Source organism: Lycorma delicatula, chromosome 3, assembly GCF_047948215.1.
Source record: "Lycorma delicatula isolate Av1 chromosome 3, ASM4794821v1, whole genome shotgun sequence".
Taxonomy (NCBI): Eukaryota; Metazoa; Arthropoda; class Insecta; order Hemiptera; family Fulgoridae; genus Lycorma; species Lycorma delicatula.
In genome coordinates, this window is record NC_134457.1 from 12,990,801 (window position 1) to 13,011,123 (window position 20,323).

At 32.9% G+C, this 20,323-nt stretch overlaps 1 protein-coding gene across 5 annotated transcripts in view; it reads left to right on the plus strand.

The window, feature by feature from the left end:
• The window catches only part of Obsc (Obscurin), a 613,188-nt gene that overhangs the window by 148,515 nt on the left and 444,350 nt on the right, over positions 1–20,323 (plus strand). For all 5 annotated transcript variants that reach the window (XM_075359431.1, XM_075359430.1, XM_075359429.1 and 2 more), the window contains one exon: positions 12,799–12,932. In XM_075359431.1, coding sequence (XP_075215546.1) covers positions 12,799–12,932 — 134 coding nt within the window. The remainder of the gene's footprint in view (positions 1–12,798; positions 12,933–20,323) is intronic.

The following is a 20,323-nucleotide window of genomic DNA, read 5'->3' on the forward strand; positions in this document are numbered from 1 at the left end:
TGTTCTTGTTTATTTTCACGCGATAGTTCTTGCGTAGGACTTCATCTGTGCCGTTCATTGTTTCTTCTAAATCCTTTTTACTCTCGGCTAGAATTACTATATCATCAGCAAATCGTAGCATCTTTATCTTTTCACCTTGTACTGTTACTCCGAATCTAAATTGTTCTTTAACATCATTAACTGCTAGTTCTATGTAAAGATTAAAAAGTAACGGGGATAGGGAACATCCTTGTCGGACTCCCTTTCTTATTAGGGCTTCTTTCTTATGTTCTTCAATTGTTATTGTTGCTGTTTGGTTCCTGTACATGTTAGCAATTGTTCTTCTATCTCTGTATTTTTTAAAAATGCTGAACATTTTATACCAGTCTACGTTATCGAAAGCCTTTTCTAGGTCTATAAACGCCAAGTATGTTGGTTTGTTTTTCTTTAATCTTCCCTCTACTATTAATCTGAGGCCTAAAATTGCTTCCCTTGTCCCTATACTAAGATCCATATATATCCATGTAAGATCCATATGTATCATTAATTAAAATTTTATTTGGTTATAACTCTGGAACCAGTGAAAATAAGTAAAACTTATGATAATATATCGTTGAAAAGCTCAGAATGAGGGCTTATTACTGCAGTTAAGAAAAACTATAAAATCTTTTTTTTTTGGATTTTGGGCTTTTTTGGACACTTTTTGGCTCAGTTGATTGCAATCAGAAGGGGAGATGCACACCTAGATGTTACAACAGTCCTAAATCAGAAATGTCAACATCCTACGGCTAATCGTGTTTGTTTTATCTGAGATACGTACGTAAAAACGTCACGCTAAAACTAGTCAAAATGGATTCAGGGATGGTCAAAATGGATATTTCTATTGAAATCTGAAAACCGACATTTTTCGCGATCATAATACTTCGTAGAAGGAAGTAAAAAAAGGCACTAATACAGGTATATTTTATATTTCGACATAAAATTCAATGTTATTTTTTTTTTAATGCTGGCTCATTACCATGTAATATTTTAATCGTGTTGCATACGATTTATAATTTCTCTGGTGGTTGACGATACCTCATGTTAATACTTGGCAGCACCCTGGCTAACTGAGAGGTGCCTAGGCTTTTGTATAGCGACCGATCGTACCATTGAAAAGATGGAACCGCGCGGCGTTCGGGACGGTGGCCAAATATTCATTGCCTTATACCGTACTTGGCATCGTCCTCTTTACTAAGCACTTATAGAAATATTTTTTTTACATTTAAAAATTATAGAAATTATAAACGTATGTAACAATCTTGTGAGTCAAGTAAATTAAAATTTTAACTTTAAAAATTTTACCATCGTCTCTTAGGGAAAATCATTTCTTTATTGTAATAAGGATACAAATAAAATTTTAATATATGAATTTACAATTGTAAAGATATAATTAAAAAAAAAAAATTCGTTCTTTAATTGTCTGGGGCACAGGCGAATCAGTTAATCGATCTTTGTTCCCGTAATGAAAGTATAGTGCCGCAAATATATCGTAAACGAGTAAGTAGATTTTTTATCAATGGTGTATGGCTAAGTTATGTAAGAAAACTTAGTGTTATTTTCTCGGTAAATAATTAAATTTATAGGGGAAAAATATACCTTTCATTAATATTATTACTTGGAAGTTAATTTCCTTGTACCAAAAACATTCGACCATATTAAATAAAAATGTCCCGTTTAATGAAATAATATTTATTCAGAATTAACATAATTACACAACTACCCAAAAAGGAATGTATTTAGGGTGTATGTATGTTTGTTTGTTCCATCGTAGCAGCTCAATGGCTGAACCGGTTTAGATGGATTTACGTTAAATAAAGAAATAGTTAATAAATTAAAAAAATTCTGTTAAACAATAACGGGCTTCCCGTGGGGACTGCGTGTGAGGCGACACTAGTGAGGAATGCGAGCACTTCGTGTGAGTTTAGACATCACCATCAGCTGGTAACAAACCGGGTACCTCTGGGGAGCCGTTTTGGGAGGTGCAATGGGATGCTCTTATAATATCATTGAAAATACTCGTCCGATTTTCAAAATTCAAACTGGATATTTGTTAATAGGTTGAAGGCTAACGTTTGCATCCGGTAGACTGTCGATCTAATAGATCACAGTTATTCGGAAATGTTGTTATATCTTGGGAACCAATCTTCCGATTTTCAAAATTCAAACGGGGTACTTGTTAGTATATATACTATATAAATATATGTTTAAATATTTAAAAAAAATGTGATCAGATGAATGAGTTACTTTTGAATCACTTGCATTTCAACGCTTCATTCTGAACGATTCGGAAAGTTCGTTTCTCGTAAGAGTGAAGTTGTCTTAGTAGTGTTTTTACACGATTGCCCAAAAAGGATTGTAATGTGTTTAGGGCATATTTTATTTTTTCCACCGTTGCAGGTCAACTGCTGAACCGACTTAGATGCATGACCCCGCGTTTTGAAATCCTTAAGTTACCGAGAGAATCGTAGAATACACACACACACACACTCATATAATGTTTAAATCAATTTAAAAAATTTGAACAAATAATTATCCTGTGTTAAAAGAGGAATGATTCTGTACAGAAGAATTGAGAGGAGAGAGGAAGAAGTGTTAGGAGAATACAACTTTGGTTTTCGGAAAAGTATAGGGGCAAGGGAAACAACTTTAACGCTCGGATTAATAGTAGAAAGGAGATTAAAGAAAAACAAACCGACATACATTGCATTTAGACTTAGAAAAGACATTTGATAACGTCGAATGGAATAAAATGTTCAGCATTTTATAAATGTAGGGTTCAAGTATAGAAATAAAAGAACAATTGCTAACATTTACAGGAACCAAACTGTAACAGTAATAATCGAAGAACATAAGAAAGAAGCCGTAATAAGAAAGGGAGTTCGTCAAAAATGTTCTCTATCCCCGTTAATTTTTAATTTTTACATAGAACTAGCAGTTAATAATGTTAAAGAACAATTTAGATCCGGAGTAACAGTGCAAGGTGAAAAGATAAAGCTGCTACGATTTGCTGATGATATAGTAATTCTAGCTGACGGTAAAAAAGATTTAGAAGAAACAATGAACGTCATAGATGAAGTCCTACACAAAAACTACCGCATGAAAATAAACAACAACAAAACGAAACTAATGAATTGTACTAGAAATAACGAAGATGGACCACTGAATGTAAAAATTGGAAGAGTAAAGATTATGGAGGTAGAAGAATTTTGCTATTTGGGAAGTATAATTACTACAGATGGACGAAGGAGGAGCGATATAAAATGCCGAATAGCGCAGGTGAAACGAGTCTTCAGTTAGAAATATAATTTGTTTACATCAAAAATTAATTTTAACGTCAGGAAAAGATTTTTGAAAGTATACGTCTGGAGCGTAGCTTTATATGGAAATAATCAAACCAGTCAGATGACCGAAGACAAAAAAAATAAGAAATAAAAGGTGTTTTCAGCAATTTATTTTTTTGGCAGTTGTGATTTTTAATTTTTAATATTTATTTATTTTTCTTTATTACTGAAATATTGTGCGATCAAATTTAGGGGAAAATATCTGCCCATTCTTTATAAATTTTTCGAACCTGTTGAACCTTTTTTTTAAGTTGAATTTTAGTTTTAATTTTTCAATTTTGAAAATTTAGAAATGTACATATAAATTTTAAAATTGATCAAAAAAGTTACTAATTTAAAAAAAATTTCAGCAAAAATAATCTCGATGAACACCATACGCTTTCTTTTTTCATAAAGATAAATGAAAATTAAAGTACACGATTGATTTATTTCTCGTTGAAAAAGTAATATTTGTTTCTAACTTATATATATTTCCTTTGTTCTTCTCTAATTTGTATTTACTTATGCGATAGGAATGTGGGAGAATATTTTTACCGTTTATTCCCCTTCGTGACGGCAAACAAGTACAAAAATTTGTTTTTATTGAATCAGGTTTTTAGTACGTTTAAATAAATATATATATATATTTTTTTACAATTCATTAATAACACATTTCGTCACGGTGCTAATAATTGTAAGTGTATACCGTTTATATTTTATAAAAGAAACAAAGTAAAGTGTTTGTTGACAAATTACCTACCGCTTTCAGTTTTGTCTTCGCTATGCCAAATTTGCAGATGACTCAGTCAGTATGTAGTATATTCACGTAGTTAGTATACTACTATTCTTAATTTTGTTTATTATTTTTCCAACACACGTGATATTATCGTGATGACAGTGATTTTTTTGAACGAATAATTACCCGGTACATCGAAAAGAATTTCCAAATGATTTGCGGTTTTTTTTATTTAGTAAAACTAGATCCATTACTAAAATTTGATATATTCAAAGATTCTTTTATTTGTTTTCGTAGGTAATAATCTATGTACTTATGAACGGATTTTTTTTTTTACTTAGCTTTAATTCTCAAACTTCGTTAAAGACGAATTCTGTGGATGTTTATTTATTCAATCCAACGGATCATTTACATTGTTTTTGCCGTTGTTTCGTGTTAAGATCGGTTTAAACGTTACGGACGGAAAGTATAATTAATTAAAACAGATAATTTAAAACTAAGAACGGTACATTTTTTCTGTTCTTCTGCTAGTAAAATTCAATTTTTTCTTATTATTCTTTAAAGTATTTAGCTGATCAAATGTAATTGCATTAAAGCAGAAACTTATCGTGCAGGATTATAGGTATGATCAGTTTGTTTAATAATACTATAAAATTTAAGTTAATGACACTTTTAAACGAAATTTCTGAAACGTACAGAATTTATTTATCTATTTCAGTTAAAATTCACTTCGATACAATATTATTATACAGTATACCATACAAAAGGCAACCTATTTATTATGCCAGTAGGTATATTTAAATTAAAAAAAAATGGATTTGTAAGTTATTAAATAAAAAATTTTATTTTCAAACTTTCCATACCTTAAATTCTAGAGTAAATGTTTGAAGTGACCGCCACCTTCATGAATATTTGCTTCCATCCTTTTCAATGTTTGTTGAAACTTTTTACAGAGTTTGCGGGTTGATATTTAAAACAGCTTGTTCGATATTGACCTTCAGTTGTTCAAGCGTTTGTGGTTTGTTGATGTGAGCGTTTTCTTTGATGTAACCCCAAACAAAAAAAAATCTGGCGCAGTCAAATCTCGGTGGCCGTAAGCCACGACCAATAAATAACGCGATCACCAAACAATTCTTTAACGAAATGAGAAGTTGAATGTGCGTAGTGTGGTGTGCACCGTCATGTTCGAACCGGCTGTATCGATCCTCCTCTTACTAGAGGGCAATGAATTGGAATAAAATATTCTGATATTGTACTGTAGTAATGCAGTAGTCGAATATAAAAGGACCATTTTTTTTGTGATATCGCACACCATACGCCTCATTTTCTGCGAGTGTTATTTGTTTTTAATGATACGCGTGGGGATTTTCAGCAGTCCAAATCCTACAGTTATGGCTGTTTATGTAGCCATCCAGAAGAAATCATGTCTGTGAAAAAAATCGTGTCTAACATGAATACTCTAGTGTACGAATCGACAAAAAAATTGGCAATATTCGATCCGTTTTTCTTTGTCTGGATCAAGAAGTCGATCAATTGTTTGAATTCGATATGGCTGTAAATTTAATTCGTTTTTACGTTTTTGAACGGTTAATTTTGGTTAATTAATTTCAGCTGAAAAGCGTCAAATTGATATTTTGGGCGGGACAGTTAATCAGTCTTTGATTTCAGCGACTGTGTCTGCATTCAACACTGTCATCGATATTTTGTGTTCCTTATTATTAACAGAATTTAACTCTTTAAATTTAGCCACCGAACACAAAGCTGATGTCTTGTTAGGTGTTACTTTATCACGGTACTTCTGGCAAAAATATTCTTGCATTGTAACCGCTGATCGCGTGCTAAATTACACCTCAAGAATAAAAACACGTTCGTCTTGGGAAAACACCATCTTTTCTCAAACAATGCATCGATTGTTATGGTCAGCTTTGTTATGGCTGTCAGTAGCAGTCTACTGCGTCGCGCAATGTTCACTTATTGGACGAGTCCATTGCAGTAAAACGTAGGAGAGTTGGGGAGTCGATTCAAATATTATAAAAGGGTGATTGGTGGGTTGCGTTTTAAATTGGACACTCTGAACAGTACGATAATACACATATAATGAAAACCTAAAAATATATATACAATAAATCATTTGAAATAATGCACATTAAGCCTGGTCTCAAAAGTAAATACTTGAGCCGAGAAAAAGAGTAACGATAAACATAGAGGAATCAAACCAAAAATATTATCATAATTTACTTGTAAAACAATATTATTTAAATAACAATCAAAGTAAAAAGGAAAAAGCTGACAACACAGTTGTAGGACTTTCCCGTCACGTGACTAAAGCCGCATTCCGGTAAAGCCCTACAACTGTGGGTTGTTCCTGATGCACGACTTACTCACGCAAATTAATTAAAAATATTTATCATTTTATTTAAATATAATATTTTTTCGTTAATTTAATGAAACGATTCTAACTAAAGCGCGCGCGCATACCATATTTAATTCGCGCGTGTGACGGTACTAGCGGCGACGGTCGGCACTAATTAAACTAATACGCGAGGATTATTTTTATTTCAAGGTCCGATCGGTCACGAAATTAAAACCACAGTGAAAATAAAAAAAAATTAATTTGTAATAAGTACTTACATAGTTACGCTATTTCTCTACATAGTCGCCAGACCGATTTAAACATTTGTCGTAGCGTGGAATCAACTTTCCAATACTCTCGTCATAGAACGGAGCCGCCTGTGTTTTCAGCCATATTTCTACGCCGGTCTGCAGCTCGATGTCTGTGCCAAAATGTGCTCCTAGCCAGCGTTTCATGTGAGCAAAGAGGTGAAAATCGGATGGAGCCAAGTCCGGGCTGTATGGTGGGCGATCAAACACTTCCCGACAAAAACGCTGCAGGAGCTTCTTTGTTACAACTGCAGTGTGCGGCCGAGCATTGTCATGGAGAAAGACAATGCCTGATGACAACATTCCTCTCCGCTTATTCTGAATCGCCCTTCGTAGATGTTGAAGAGTCACGCAGTATGAGGCTGCAGTGATGGTCGTGCCACGTTCCATGAATTCCACCAAGAGAACTCCATTCTGGTCCCAGAACACACTAGCCGTACATTTTCTGTTGGAGAAGGCTCGCTTGAACTTCTTCGGTTTACTGGGAAAATGAGAATGCATCCACTGTTTGGATTGTTGTTTTGTTTCTTCAGTTTTGAAATCGACCCGTGTCTCGTCCCCTGTGACAATTTTGTTCAAAAAATCTTCTCCTTCATTGTGGTAGCGCTGGAGAAACGTTAGGGAGGCGTCCATTCTCATTGTTTTGTGACGGTCGGACAGCATCTTGGGAACCCATCTCGCACACAGTTTGCGGTACTGAAGCCTCTCACTCACAACGGTGTAGAGATCTGACCTTGAAATTTCAGGAAACGAATCGCTCAATACAGAAATTGTGAACCGACGATTTTCTCGAATCGCCTCATCCACTCGCTCAACGATGACACTCGCTTCCTTCCCTGACCACCTGCATCATGAACATCTGTACGTCCTACTTCAAAGTTCCTGCACGATTGTCGCACTTTGCTGTCACTCATTGAAGTTTCACCGTACACGTTACTTATTCGTCGATGAATTTCAGCCGCATTGCACCCCTCAGCCTGAAGAAATCGAATTACCGCATGCACTTCACACTTGGCGAGAGATTCTATTGTTGTAGACATGTTTGCGTGCTAGCTGCGTGTTCAGAACTAAACGAAGTGACGCGGCGTGATTGAAGGCCATACTAGTGTTGCTGCGCAACACATATGCGCAAAGGTTCATCCGATTATACGCGGGTTTTTATTTCGCGACCGATCGGACCTTGAAAAAAATAACCCTCGTAATTTCACAACTTCCATAGAATAGATTTCAGTTGTGCGGTCGTCAGACTGGTGTATCCGCGAGGGTTATCGCACCAGGTACCGAGTCGATCGGGCGATCGAGTTTGAGACCCAACCAGATCGAGTTACTTTTTTACAGTTTAAATATTCATTTTTTTAATTCTACCGCTTCCTTTGACGTCACAACGTCGCAGACGACTGCACAGCATTTTTTTGGATGGGGGTGCGGTTTTTTCAAAAACTTTTTTTTGAAGATTGTTAACAAATATTTTTCAATTGTTAACAAATCTTAAGAAAAATATGACCTTAATTAGGCTAAATTTCGAGATACTGAGGGTGACTCTACTCTACAGCCTTAACCTCCATGACCTTTTAAGTCGAAAATTTAACCGCATCAATGCCCCATAGATAGAAGTAATTTGACAAAGTTTGATCAAAATGGGTCCAGTACTTCTGGAGATATTGGGTGATTTAGAGGCCAACACCAAACACACACATACGTTCATATGAATATTAACACCCGGAAAATTTACATTCGGTTTTTTGGGAGTTCCTTAGGTGTCAAAACGTGAAGATCCGTGAAAACCCCATACGCCCAAGTTGGACCGATTACAATACTTTCCCTTATAGAGCGGTATCTAGACGGGAAAGTAAAGAATTTGTAGGAAACCATAATATACTATAAAGCTAATATATTTCGTTATTTATATTATTATGTTTTTATGTTCCGTTGAATATAGAAATATAAACTAAATAAGACTGTTTTAAGTAGAACAAAGTTTACTTAAAACAGCTGGTTATCATTATAAACAATTGATCTAAGATATTACAAGTATAATGTAAGAACTATAAACATTTTGAGCGTTAAGAGGAATCAGGAAATCTGGTCGGAAAAACTATACTATTCTATACTGTGTTATTTGTATTTTTAAATTAAGAGTGTATGGGTGGATGGTGCTGAAGGGTGGTGGTTAGGCATCCCGGGGTCACATCAGGCCAACCGAGGCAACGTCTTTTAGGCGGTTACCGATTAAAAAAAAAAATTAACGTTGTATAAATATTCTGTACACAAAATTTAATAGGTTTATTACAGTCAAAACTATAATTCTACCGAGCATATTTTAAGAAAAATCAATTTTCCATTTTAAGTAAGAAAAAGATTTAAAGTGATGTTTTGTGAAAATTTTATAAACCGTTTATTTCTTAATGTTTAAAATTTTAAATATAATTTGATTTTCCTAAACGTATTTATTGAACTTTATTATATTTTAAAGAAAAACTTAATTTAGTAAACTTACTTTAGTTTTTCTTTAAGAAAAAACTTGAAATTTTAATTTTTACTGAAAGGTTTTTCTTCTGTTACTCCACTTTCAGCCATCGTTCTGGCATTTTGAATGATAAACAGTTTTGAATTATTTTCTTTAAAATAATGTACTGGGTAATGTTGCTCTCTATAGGATATGGTTTTTAAACCGTTCGCATATATTATATTGTAACTGTATCCGTGGTAGTTATAGGTTTCATGTTTAGCATTTTGGCTAAATGTGTTTAGACTTGTATCCAAAGTTCTCTTTAATTATTTTCAGAGCTGCGCGCACAAAGTTCAATTGTGGCCAAAAAATGTTATTCAAAATTCAATTTGTGCAAAATTTGTTATCGCTAATATACACATATTGATCAATTATACAATATATATTTAAACGAAAATAATTAGGTAACTTGTTTTAATTTAGATTATCATTTTTCGTAACTTTTTAAACCTATTTCTTCTTCCTTTCATAGAAATCCATTCATTGGAAACTTTGTTTGTATTTACTTATTGGCCGTTTGCTAATCATAATTTAATTCTCATTGGGTCACCCTAATGTTCATTTTCGAATTTGTTTCGTAATTTTGTTTTTATGGAATTCATAACAGAAAATCCACGTTGGCAGTCTGCACTGGATGCTTGAAAGGTTCCCGTAATGTTATATAGAAAGGAAATGTTAGATATAGATAATTCAGGGTTAGTTTGGACAAAGAGTTTGGTACCGCTAAAAGTTTTGAACAATCGTAGTTTAGTTTACTCTAGAATTGTAAATTTCAATTCTGAATATTCGTTTCGTATTTTATTTATATCAAATTTATTATTTGCCATAAATTCTGAATATTCTTTTGGAAAACTGTATTATATTTTGCTTTCAGAAATTAAAATTTTTCCAGAATTTACAATAATTTCATTATCAAATGTTTATCAATTTTTTAATCCATCATCTGGAAATCTTCTCTCTAAGTGAACATATACGTTCAATTAATCGAAGTATAGCTTATCTATCGATTTCATTTTGACGTTTCGATAATATTTCTCTTCCAGTTTCACTGGAAGAGAAATATTATCGAATTCGTGCCCCAAATATTGAGTTTTTAGTTTGTTAATTGTAATTTTTACATACCGATGAGCATCAATAATTGTTCAATCACTTTTTCTGTAGATATTTGCATAAGGATCTAAATTCGCGTGATATACCTTTTAGAGTAAATCTTTACCTTTTAGAGTAATTGTTACCTGATATTGTAAATTAGAATTTTTTTCACCATATTTATACATTGTTGTATTTAATTTTTTACTAAAGAACCGACTGCGAAATAGCTTGATAACCATCTAACTTCATTTAACGGTTTAAATAATATAACATCATGCTCTAACATTTGAGCTAAATCTTCCAATTTTTTCTTTTTGATGCTAGATCGGTGAAACATTGCGTAATCAGTTGTAATCAAATTTTCTATTTTTTTTTTTTGTCTTCAGTATTTGACTGGTTTGATGCAGCTCTCCAAGATTCCCTATCTAGTGCTATTCGTTTCATTTCGGTATACCCCTACATCCTACATCCCTAACAATTTGTTTTACATACTCCAAACGTTGCATGCCTGCACAATTTTTTCCAGTTCCTCCAATATTAAAGCGATTATTCCAGGATGCCTTAATATGTGACCTATAAGTCTGTCTCTTTTAAATATATTTTTCCAAATGCTTCTTTTTCATCGATCTGCCGCAACAACTCTTCATTTGTCACTTTATCCACCCATCTGATTTTTAACATTATCCTATAGCACCACGTTTCAAAAGCTTCTAATCTTTTCTTCTTAGGTACTCCGATCGCCCAAGTTTCACTTCCATATGAAGTGACGCTCCAAACATATACTTTCAAAAATCTTTTCCTGACATTTAAATTAATTTTTGATGTAAACAAATTATATTTCTGCCTGAAAGCAGAAAGAAGAAGAATTGTTTAGCTTGTGCTATTCGGCATTTTATATCGCTCCTGCTTCGTCCATCTTTAGTAATTCTACTGCCCAAATAACAAAATTCTTCTACCTCCATTATCTTTTCTCTTCCTATTTTTACATTCAGTGGTCCATCTTCATTATTTCTGCTACATTTCATTACTTTCGTTTTGTTTATTTTCATGCGGTATTTCTTGCATAGGACTTCATTCATGCTGTTCATTGTTTCTTTTAAATCCTTTTTCTTTCAGCTACAATTACTTTATCACCACTAAATCGTACCATCTTTATCTTTTCACCTTGTACTGTTACTCCAGATGTAAATTGTTCTTTAACATCATTAACTCTGCTAGTTCTATGTAAAGATTAAAAAGTAACGGTGATAGGGAACATCCTTGTCGGACTCCCTTTCTTATTACGGCTTCTTTCTTATGTTCTTCAATTATTACTGTTACTGTTTGGTTCTTGTAAGTGTTACCAATCGTTCACTCTTTGTATTTGGACCCCAATTATTTTTAAATGCTGAACATTTTATTCCAGTCTACGTTATCGAATGCCTTTTCTAGGTCTATAAATGCCAAGTATGTCGGTTAGTTTTTCTTTAATCTGTTTTTCTACTATTAATCTGAGGCCTAAAATTTTCTATATCTCTCATAACGGATACATTTTTCCATGCATCATCTAATCCTAAGGCTTCCCTGTGTGCACGCAGATTTGTTCAGTTAAATGTGATATTTTCCTTTTTTGAGAATTGCTGCTACCCCATTTTTTTCCCGAGCATAACACTGGCTCGATCACTTGAAAACATTACAATTTTTTGTGCGATGAACTGCTGATGGACTGAATAGAATCTTTTTATTGTAAATAGTAGAGCTTTTCAACAATGCATATTGTATAATACTACACTATAATATAATATAGTGTAATATATACTATAGTATAACATAGTAGTATACTTGTAGTATAGTATACTGTAGTAATATAGAAGTACAGTAAATATAGTATACTGTGTATACGTAGTATAGTATAATATATACTATATACTTATATAATGTATAGTAGTACTTATTTTCATTGGTTCCAGAGTTATAGCCAAATTAAATTTTAATTAATGAAAAAATTCGGATCTTACAAGAGGAAGGCACATCTGTTCGAATTAGATTTCATCTCCTTTTTTTTAATTAAATGTATTGATTTATTGATAATTATTAACCTCTGATTGTAAAAAAAAATGTACGATAAATAATAATTCAATTATAACAATAAAAAAATATATTATATATATTAAAAAAATCAGAAGTTATTAGTGAAATAAAATTTTATGTATTTTTCATTTAAAAAAAATCTGTATATTTAATTTAATAGGGATACAAGGAAGTCATGTGGTGTCACGTCAGATTTTTTAAAATAGGTTAAAAATACGCATAACGATATGGAATTGTCGATATTATAATTCTTCTGAACCGTATAAATGTTTTTAATTGACGAAATCATGTAGAGATGTGATTTTGCAAAAATTCCAAGTTCTGATTTGTTCACAGAAATAAATGTCGGCTTTGTTTGTAATATTTGTGTACTGCTTTGTTTGTTGCAGGAATATAATGAAGATAGAGAGATATACGTTGCCAAACGAGATTACTTTTCGGAAGATGAAAATTCCCTGGCTTTACGTAAAGGCGAAAAGGTGATCTTCCTTAAAGTCGACCGATCCGACAGTTCTACAGCCAAGTGAGTAATGACGTGTTATTTTTTTTTTTAGCTCGCTCTACCGGTTCGCCGACCGACTTTTTAAAAAACAAAAAAAATATTTCTTTGATTACTACTGTGAATGATTTCGCAATTTTTGAGGGAAATCTTAAGTTTCTTTTAAATTCATCTTCCAAATTTTTTTCTTTTGTGTATTTTTTTTTTTTTTAGTTTGTTTATGACTACTTCTGAATTATTTATAGAGGTAAAGTTGATGCTAATTTCACTTGTTGTCTGTCGGTCCGTACCGTTATGACGCTGAAATGATTCTGTCATTCGGCACATTATCTTCGTAATTTTTTTTTAGATCAAAGATCAGAGACTTCAAAAGAACAAGGCAGCAATTGTACTGTCGTGCGGACGTATTTTGCGAGACTTCTGTTCCTACGTCATCTTCATATGAAAAAGTATTCTCCATCAATTCTCTTCATACTCTATACCATCCATGTTTGTTTCTTTTCGTTACTCCTCTGAAAATTCCAAAAAAAAGTTAAAAAAAAAGAAACACAAGTCTTATTGTTTCAATGTATCTTCAACTAACAAAACGATTATTAGCTTAGTTTGATATGTTATCTTACTGCACCTTTGTGGGGTTTAATAATTTAACACTTTTTTTAAGAAGTCTTTTAACTTATCCGATTGCAAGTTCGTTTCGGTACATGATATTATAGTGTATAATTGTATTTTACGTAAAACTGTTTTAACTTTTTTAATTATTCTTTGAAGTCTCTTGAACTTGAGATTAAAAAGATAATAATCTTTACGTTTTCATTTTACATCGCTGTCCAGCTGCTGTTCGTCAGTTTGTCTGAGTCATATCCTTTAAGTACTTATTTACGAAGTAGCTCAACAATTTTATTTATGTAATCATTGTTATTAACTTCTAAAGACACGTCTAATTTTAAAATGTTAATGATTATTTTTAAGCTCAAATTTGTATTACATTTCGTTTTTTATCTTTTTTTAACTTTATTATTTGCCCGAACATCATGAAATAAATTCTCTACGACCTTAGAGGAATCAAGTTTGGGTATCAGCCATCTGCGTGTTTTACGTCATTAGGAAACGACTCATTTTGCTGGTTGCTGCCTTATTTATTACAAGAAAAAATAAAATTTTGTCAGATTTACATTGTAACCTTAAAATTATCCCTTTCAGTATGAGAAAAAGCTATCCTGTTATGTTGAAACGTCATGACCACTCCAATTATCGATTTCCAGACTCTAAAAGTGATGTAATTTCTTACAAATTTTAGTCTTATTTTTTTGGCCGAATATAAATGTTTTAGTGACGCATGCAGTTGCTTATTTAAAAAAAAATAATAATAAATAGATCAATAAATAAAACTTAATTTCTAAAAAATTTGTCATCTGATGATGGTAATGAATGAAATAGCTGATGAATTGAACGAATAAAAGTATAAATCAATGCTCTTCTACAAGAAAAATAAATAAGTATAAATAATAAATTTTTTTTTTTTTTTTTTTGTCGTCAGTCATTTGACTGGTTTGATGCAGCTCTCCAAGATTCCCTATCTAGTGCTAGTCGTTTCATTTCAGTATACCCTCTACATCCTACATCCCCAACAATTTGTTTTACATACTCCAAACGTGGCCTGCCTACACAATTTTTCCCTTCTACCTGTCCTTCCAATATTAAAGCGACTATTCCAGGATGCCTTAGTATGTGGCCTATAAGTCTGTCTCTTCTTTTAACTATATTTTTCCAAATGCTTCTTTCTTCATCTATTTTCCGCAATACCTCTTCATTTGTCACTTTATCCACCCATCTGATTTTTAACATTCTCCTATAGCACCGCATTTCAAAAGCTTCTAATCTTTTCTTCTCAGATACTCCGATTGTCCAAGTTTCACTTCCATATAAAGCGACACTCCAAACATACACTTTCAAAAATCTTTTCCTGACATTTAAATTAATTTTTGATGTAAACAAATTATATTTCTTACTGAAGGCTCGTTTAGCTTGTGCTATTCGGCATTTTATATCGCTCCTGCTTCGTCCATCTTTAGTAATTTTACTTCCCAAATAACAAAATTCTTCTACCTCCATAATCTTTTCTCCTCCTATTTTCACATTCAGTGGTCCATCTTTGTAATAATAAATAATAAATAGTATAAGTAATTAATAAATAAGTATAAATTAATTGATTAATTTATGGTAGAAACTCTTTGTAAACATTTTTAGTTTGCTACGTAAATTTTACGAAGTGATGATCGGTTTATAAACAGTGTAATCGGGAGAATTTAAAGGTGTTCAAAAAATTGGATTTTTAAATCTATCACTTATTATCGAATTATTTCAAAACTGAAATAACTGGTGTCTGAAAAAGAATTCCACGGTTTCAAATTAAAAAAAAAACAACATGAAATTAAAAAGGTTGAAGGTATTTTTACCTCTTATTGTAATTCAGTGTAAGCACCGTTTACAGCCCTGTAGACGTCAAACCAATAATCCATTTCATTCCTCACTCTGGTGAGCATAATTGCAGAAAATTCTTCTACGGTCGCTGTTGTTTTTCGATTTAGGTGGTCTAGTAACTGGACTTTTCTTTACGATGTCTTTCATACGATGTCTTTTATCTAGCGTAAAAAAAGAAGAAAAATCCATCGGCGACAAATCAGGACTTAGCGGTGGCCAAGCGATGGGATCCACTCTGCCTGTCCGACCTTCTGGGAACCTGTAGTTGAACGTTTTCCGCACAACTTTTGCACGATCTGGAGAGGCTTCGTCCTGCTGGAAAATTAGGGGCTCCATATTTTAAATCTTCGGAAACACAAAGTTCTTTAACATGTCCGAGTACATAGGCCCATCTTAACTTGTTCATGAAAAATTAGCCCAAAAATTCGATTACGGATGAACCACACTAGAAATTCATTTTCGGACAGTTGTGGACGATTACTATCGATTCGTATAGATTTTCTGAGCCCCATACTCGAGAATTATTACGATTCACGATCTCATGACCATGAAATGTTGTTTTATCAGAAAATAAAACGCCCTGCAGGTAGTTTTCATAGCAAAATTGAAGTTTAAAATTAAAATGGTCGTTACGAATTGAAATCTTTATGGTTTATCATTAGTTTTAATTCCATTGATTAACTGCAGTTTATAAACAGAAGTTTCAATTTCTTGCGAACAAGTTATACATAGTCCATTTAGGAATGTTTAGTCAACGTCTAATATTAGAACTGAGCATTTTGGACTTCGCTGGAAAGACAGTCGGATTCTTTCCGTGTTTTCGGCACTTTTAGGCCTATCCGGTGAATGCCCCTTTCAGAACGCTTCCGGTTTCAAAAAAAATGTTCATATTGCTTACTGTCGTTTTGTAAATCGGAGAAGTTCTACGATAGACTAGCGTAAATTTCATTTTACGACAGTCTTATTTTTTCCCCTTTCCCCTAGGACCGGCACCCTGCTCAGATAGCATTACTTAGTTCAAGGGGTGCCATAGCCTCAGACTTTTCGGGCGACCATACTGAGCTCGGCTATGCCGTTCTGAGCACGGGGCACTACCCGGCCGGCCGGGACTGGGTCTTCTTTTCATTTCCTTGCCTCTAAGTGTTAGACCCGCTATAGGGTCCTCCACGCGGGACTCCGGTCTTTTCTTTTTACCCATCAAAAAAGGACCCCAGGAGTCCCCGTTCACTCATTGAAGTGGGACGCCGGAAGTGGGACCACCTCTCCTGAATGGGACTGACCGCCCATCCCTAATCTACCCCAAATCGCGATCATCTTCCTCCACGAATTTACGACGCATTATTCTGCTCACTATAGCGCTTATTACGTCCCAATTCCGAGGGCTAAATAACATAGCGCCTACGCAATTATCGGGCGTCAATCGTTCGACAGTCTCTTTTTCTTTCTTTTTCCTGTTTAGCCTCCGGGAATTCCCGTTCAGGTATTACTTCAGAGGATGAATGAGGATGATATGTATGAGTGTAAATGAAGTGTAGTCTTGTACATTCTCAATTCGACCGTTCCTGAGATGTGTGGTTAATTGAAACCCAACCACCAAAAAACACCGGTACCCACGATCTAGTATTCAAATCCGTATAAAAATAACTGACTTTACTAGACTTGAACGCTGGAAATTTAGATTTCCAAATCAGCTGATTTGGGAAGACACGTTCATCACTAGACCAACCCGGTGGGTTCGTCCGACAACCTCTGATTTTGTTTTTCTGAACCAATAAACGCGCTGTGCTTTCTGTGGTGACAATGCTGTGATTCTAAAGCTCGAACTCAACAACTTAGCCTGTATATGTATTATAAAGTAACTGCTACCTGACGGAGAATGTGTAAACTAAAACTTACTTTGTCGCTTCAAGATTACGCATAAATATTTTTGAATGATTAAAAACTGTATTCGTTCATGAAATTTCGAAATTCCTTTTCGGACTTCGTTAGCGTTAACAGGAAAACCTGCGTATCGTTTCGTTGATAATAAATTAAAAAAGAAAATTAAATCGAAATATTTGTTTGTATATTATCTATAAAATTATTAATTAACGTAATTATGTTTTATATTTATATAAAAAACTAACAGTTCCAAATGAAATTAAATTTTACTTTGTCATTTTTGGTAAAATTTAAGTAACCAGATTTCTTTTTGATAAAAATCGGGAAATATATATTTTTATACAAAATCATAAAACTATACATGTATGTTAATTTTTAGCCGGTAGAAGAAACTATTTCTGTAAAAGTAATATCGCTTCCTTTGTTTATTATTATTTAATTATAAAATAAACACCTTCTAAATATTCAGATTAATTTAAAGCATGTATCGTAAATGTTGGTTCTCGAAATAATCCTGGAGATAAATAAAACAAATACGAAACACAAAGTTTTTTGATTTTTGAAACGAGATTGCTATTTTTTAAGTTAATAATATAAAACAAACTTTTCAAATTTATTTTAAACTTTAAGAACGATCTTTTTTTCAGTTATTTAAACTTAATCCCGCCGTATATTTGTCGATGAGTTTGAAGCTTAACCGTTTGATGATCTTCGTGGTGAACTGCCTTTTATCCAAAAGATATCGGGTTCGAATCGAAATCAGATTTGAAATCTTTTTATACGCTAGTGATCGCTTTATTTTTTAACTCATTTTTTTCTGTATACCTCCACAGTTTCACATTATTACTGGAATATGTCTTTAAAAAGCTGAACATAAACTAAATTTCTTTTTTTTGGCTATTTTTTTAAATCCTTAGTTTCTGAAGTGTGTAGCATTAACTTAGATAAGTATAACAGTTTACCTTCATATCTTCCTATAAAAATTCGTTTTTTTTAATGAATTTTACATTTAGTAATTAGAAGTATGTAAATTATAATTTTGTCTATAACAGGCTAAATTATAAAAATTTAGGTACCAAGTAAATCATTGAAAGAAGTAATTTAACTATAAACTATTACTAATAAAATGTATTGTTACTAAAAATTACTAAGCTTTCTAAATTCATCGTCTAAATTTGGTTGTTTCCAGTAAATATTATCCATATCGATCGATTTCTAATGAATTAATTAATTACGTCAGTGCTTTAAAAAAAATTATTCATTTTTTGCTAAAAAAATAATTATACTCATTTTTTTAAACGAGATTATTTTCGGCGTTACTCAGCATAATACTTCGGTCTAAGAGTAATGACGCTTTTATAATTTAATTTATGTTTTTAATGAATTAACGAACGATCTGCAAGAAGACTTGATCAATCCTTTATTATGACCTGTACGTAATATATTCATAGATTATGTCAGGAAAGGGTAGCTATGCTACTCCGATAAAAAAGGAATTGCCCCAACATCTGCTTGGGTGGATCAAGGGAAACCGTGTAAGAGCAGCTTAAAAAAATACCCAATTAATCAAAGAATAAAAAATACGAGTGATTAAAGTTCATATTTGTTATTTAAAATATAAATACATGAAATAATATGAAAGTAAATGAAAAAATTAATTTTTTTTTAAATTTATTATTCCTAAGTGTACGTTCTAAACTGATCACCAAGTGAATAATAAACAACTCCCCCCATGCCCCAACGAGATATGAGGATGATATGCATGACATGTAAATGAAATGTAGTCTTGTACAGACTCAAGCCGACCATTCCTGGTTGGTGGTTAATTGAAACCCAACCACCAAAATACACCGGTACTTTGCGGTCGAAGAGAAGAAAATACCAAACAGTACTTCGCACACAACTTTCCTAATTATTTCTATTATTATTGAACGTAGAGGAAAATACAGATCAGACGGTATGACCTTTAGACTTGCAAGAGAAATGGGCATGAAGTCGTTCGACTACCGCCGCATCACTTCCAGTATACCCAATCGAGCTAATTTGGGCACAGATAAAAGGTGAGGTGGCAGCCAAAAACAATACATTTCAGATAAATGACGTAAAAAGGTTACTGGAAGATGCCATAAACCGCGTAACAATAGATGACTGGAGAAAATGCGCTAGACACGCACAAAACCTTCAAGTAAATTTTCAAAAAAGAGGGATTGTGGGACAACACATTATAGAGAACTTGCAAGAACATGACAGTAACGAAAATACGACAGATATATCAGGTGATGAAGACTTATAATTAATTTCAGGTGATATTGAATTTTTGATTATAATTTATTCAGATTTTGTGTAAAGTTTTACAGATTTTTCAGTTTTAAAGTCTACATTTTTTATTTAACCGTAACATTTCCAAATTTTTGAACACGAGGGAAATATGTAAAATAAAAAGTTTCAGATGTGAGATAGTAACTTCTTATGTGCACCAAAGTAATGCAGTAAATATTTTGTTAATAAATACGTACGGTGAGTTGACGAAACGTTGGCCTATAAAAAGAGAAAGAACAATTCAGTGTTGTCAAGAAGTTCGCTAGAACTTAGCCGGTAAGAGTCCGCAGAACTGGACGGCACGGGAAGTCAACGAACTATGTTTATAGTTCTAAACATGATCTAACCTAAAAGTGAAATGAAAATTAGGGAGGAAAACATTAAAAAATAAGCGTGAAAACATTATATTTCAGTTCAATTAGATTTGCAATAAAGGACACTTTCAAAAAATACCTCGAATTTTGTTAGACAACATTTTTTCTTCCGTTTGATGAATCGCGGGACTCGAATATGTCACCTTTTCCTCAAAAAGTTGGGTTTGTGAATCGCGCCGCTAGGTAGCATTACTTGATAGTACTAGGTGGCGTACATAAACTTGATAATGTACTTGAAATAATAAAATTTAAAAATATATATACTGCAGCTTGCTTAAACAATAAATGCTCTTACGTAAATGAAAGTACTAAAGATAAAACAATTTTTTTTAATTCCCATCACTTCATTAAAAAAAATAA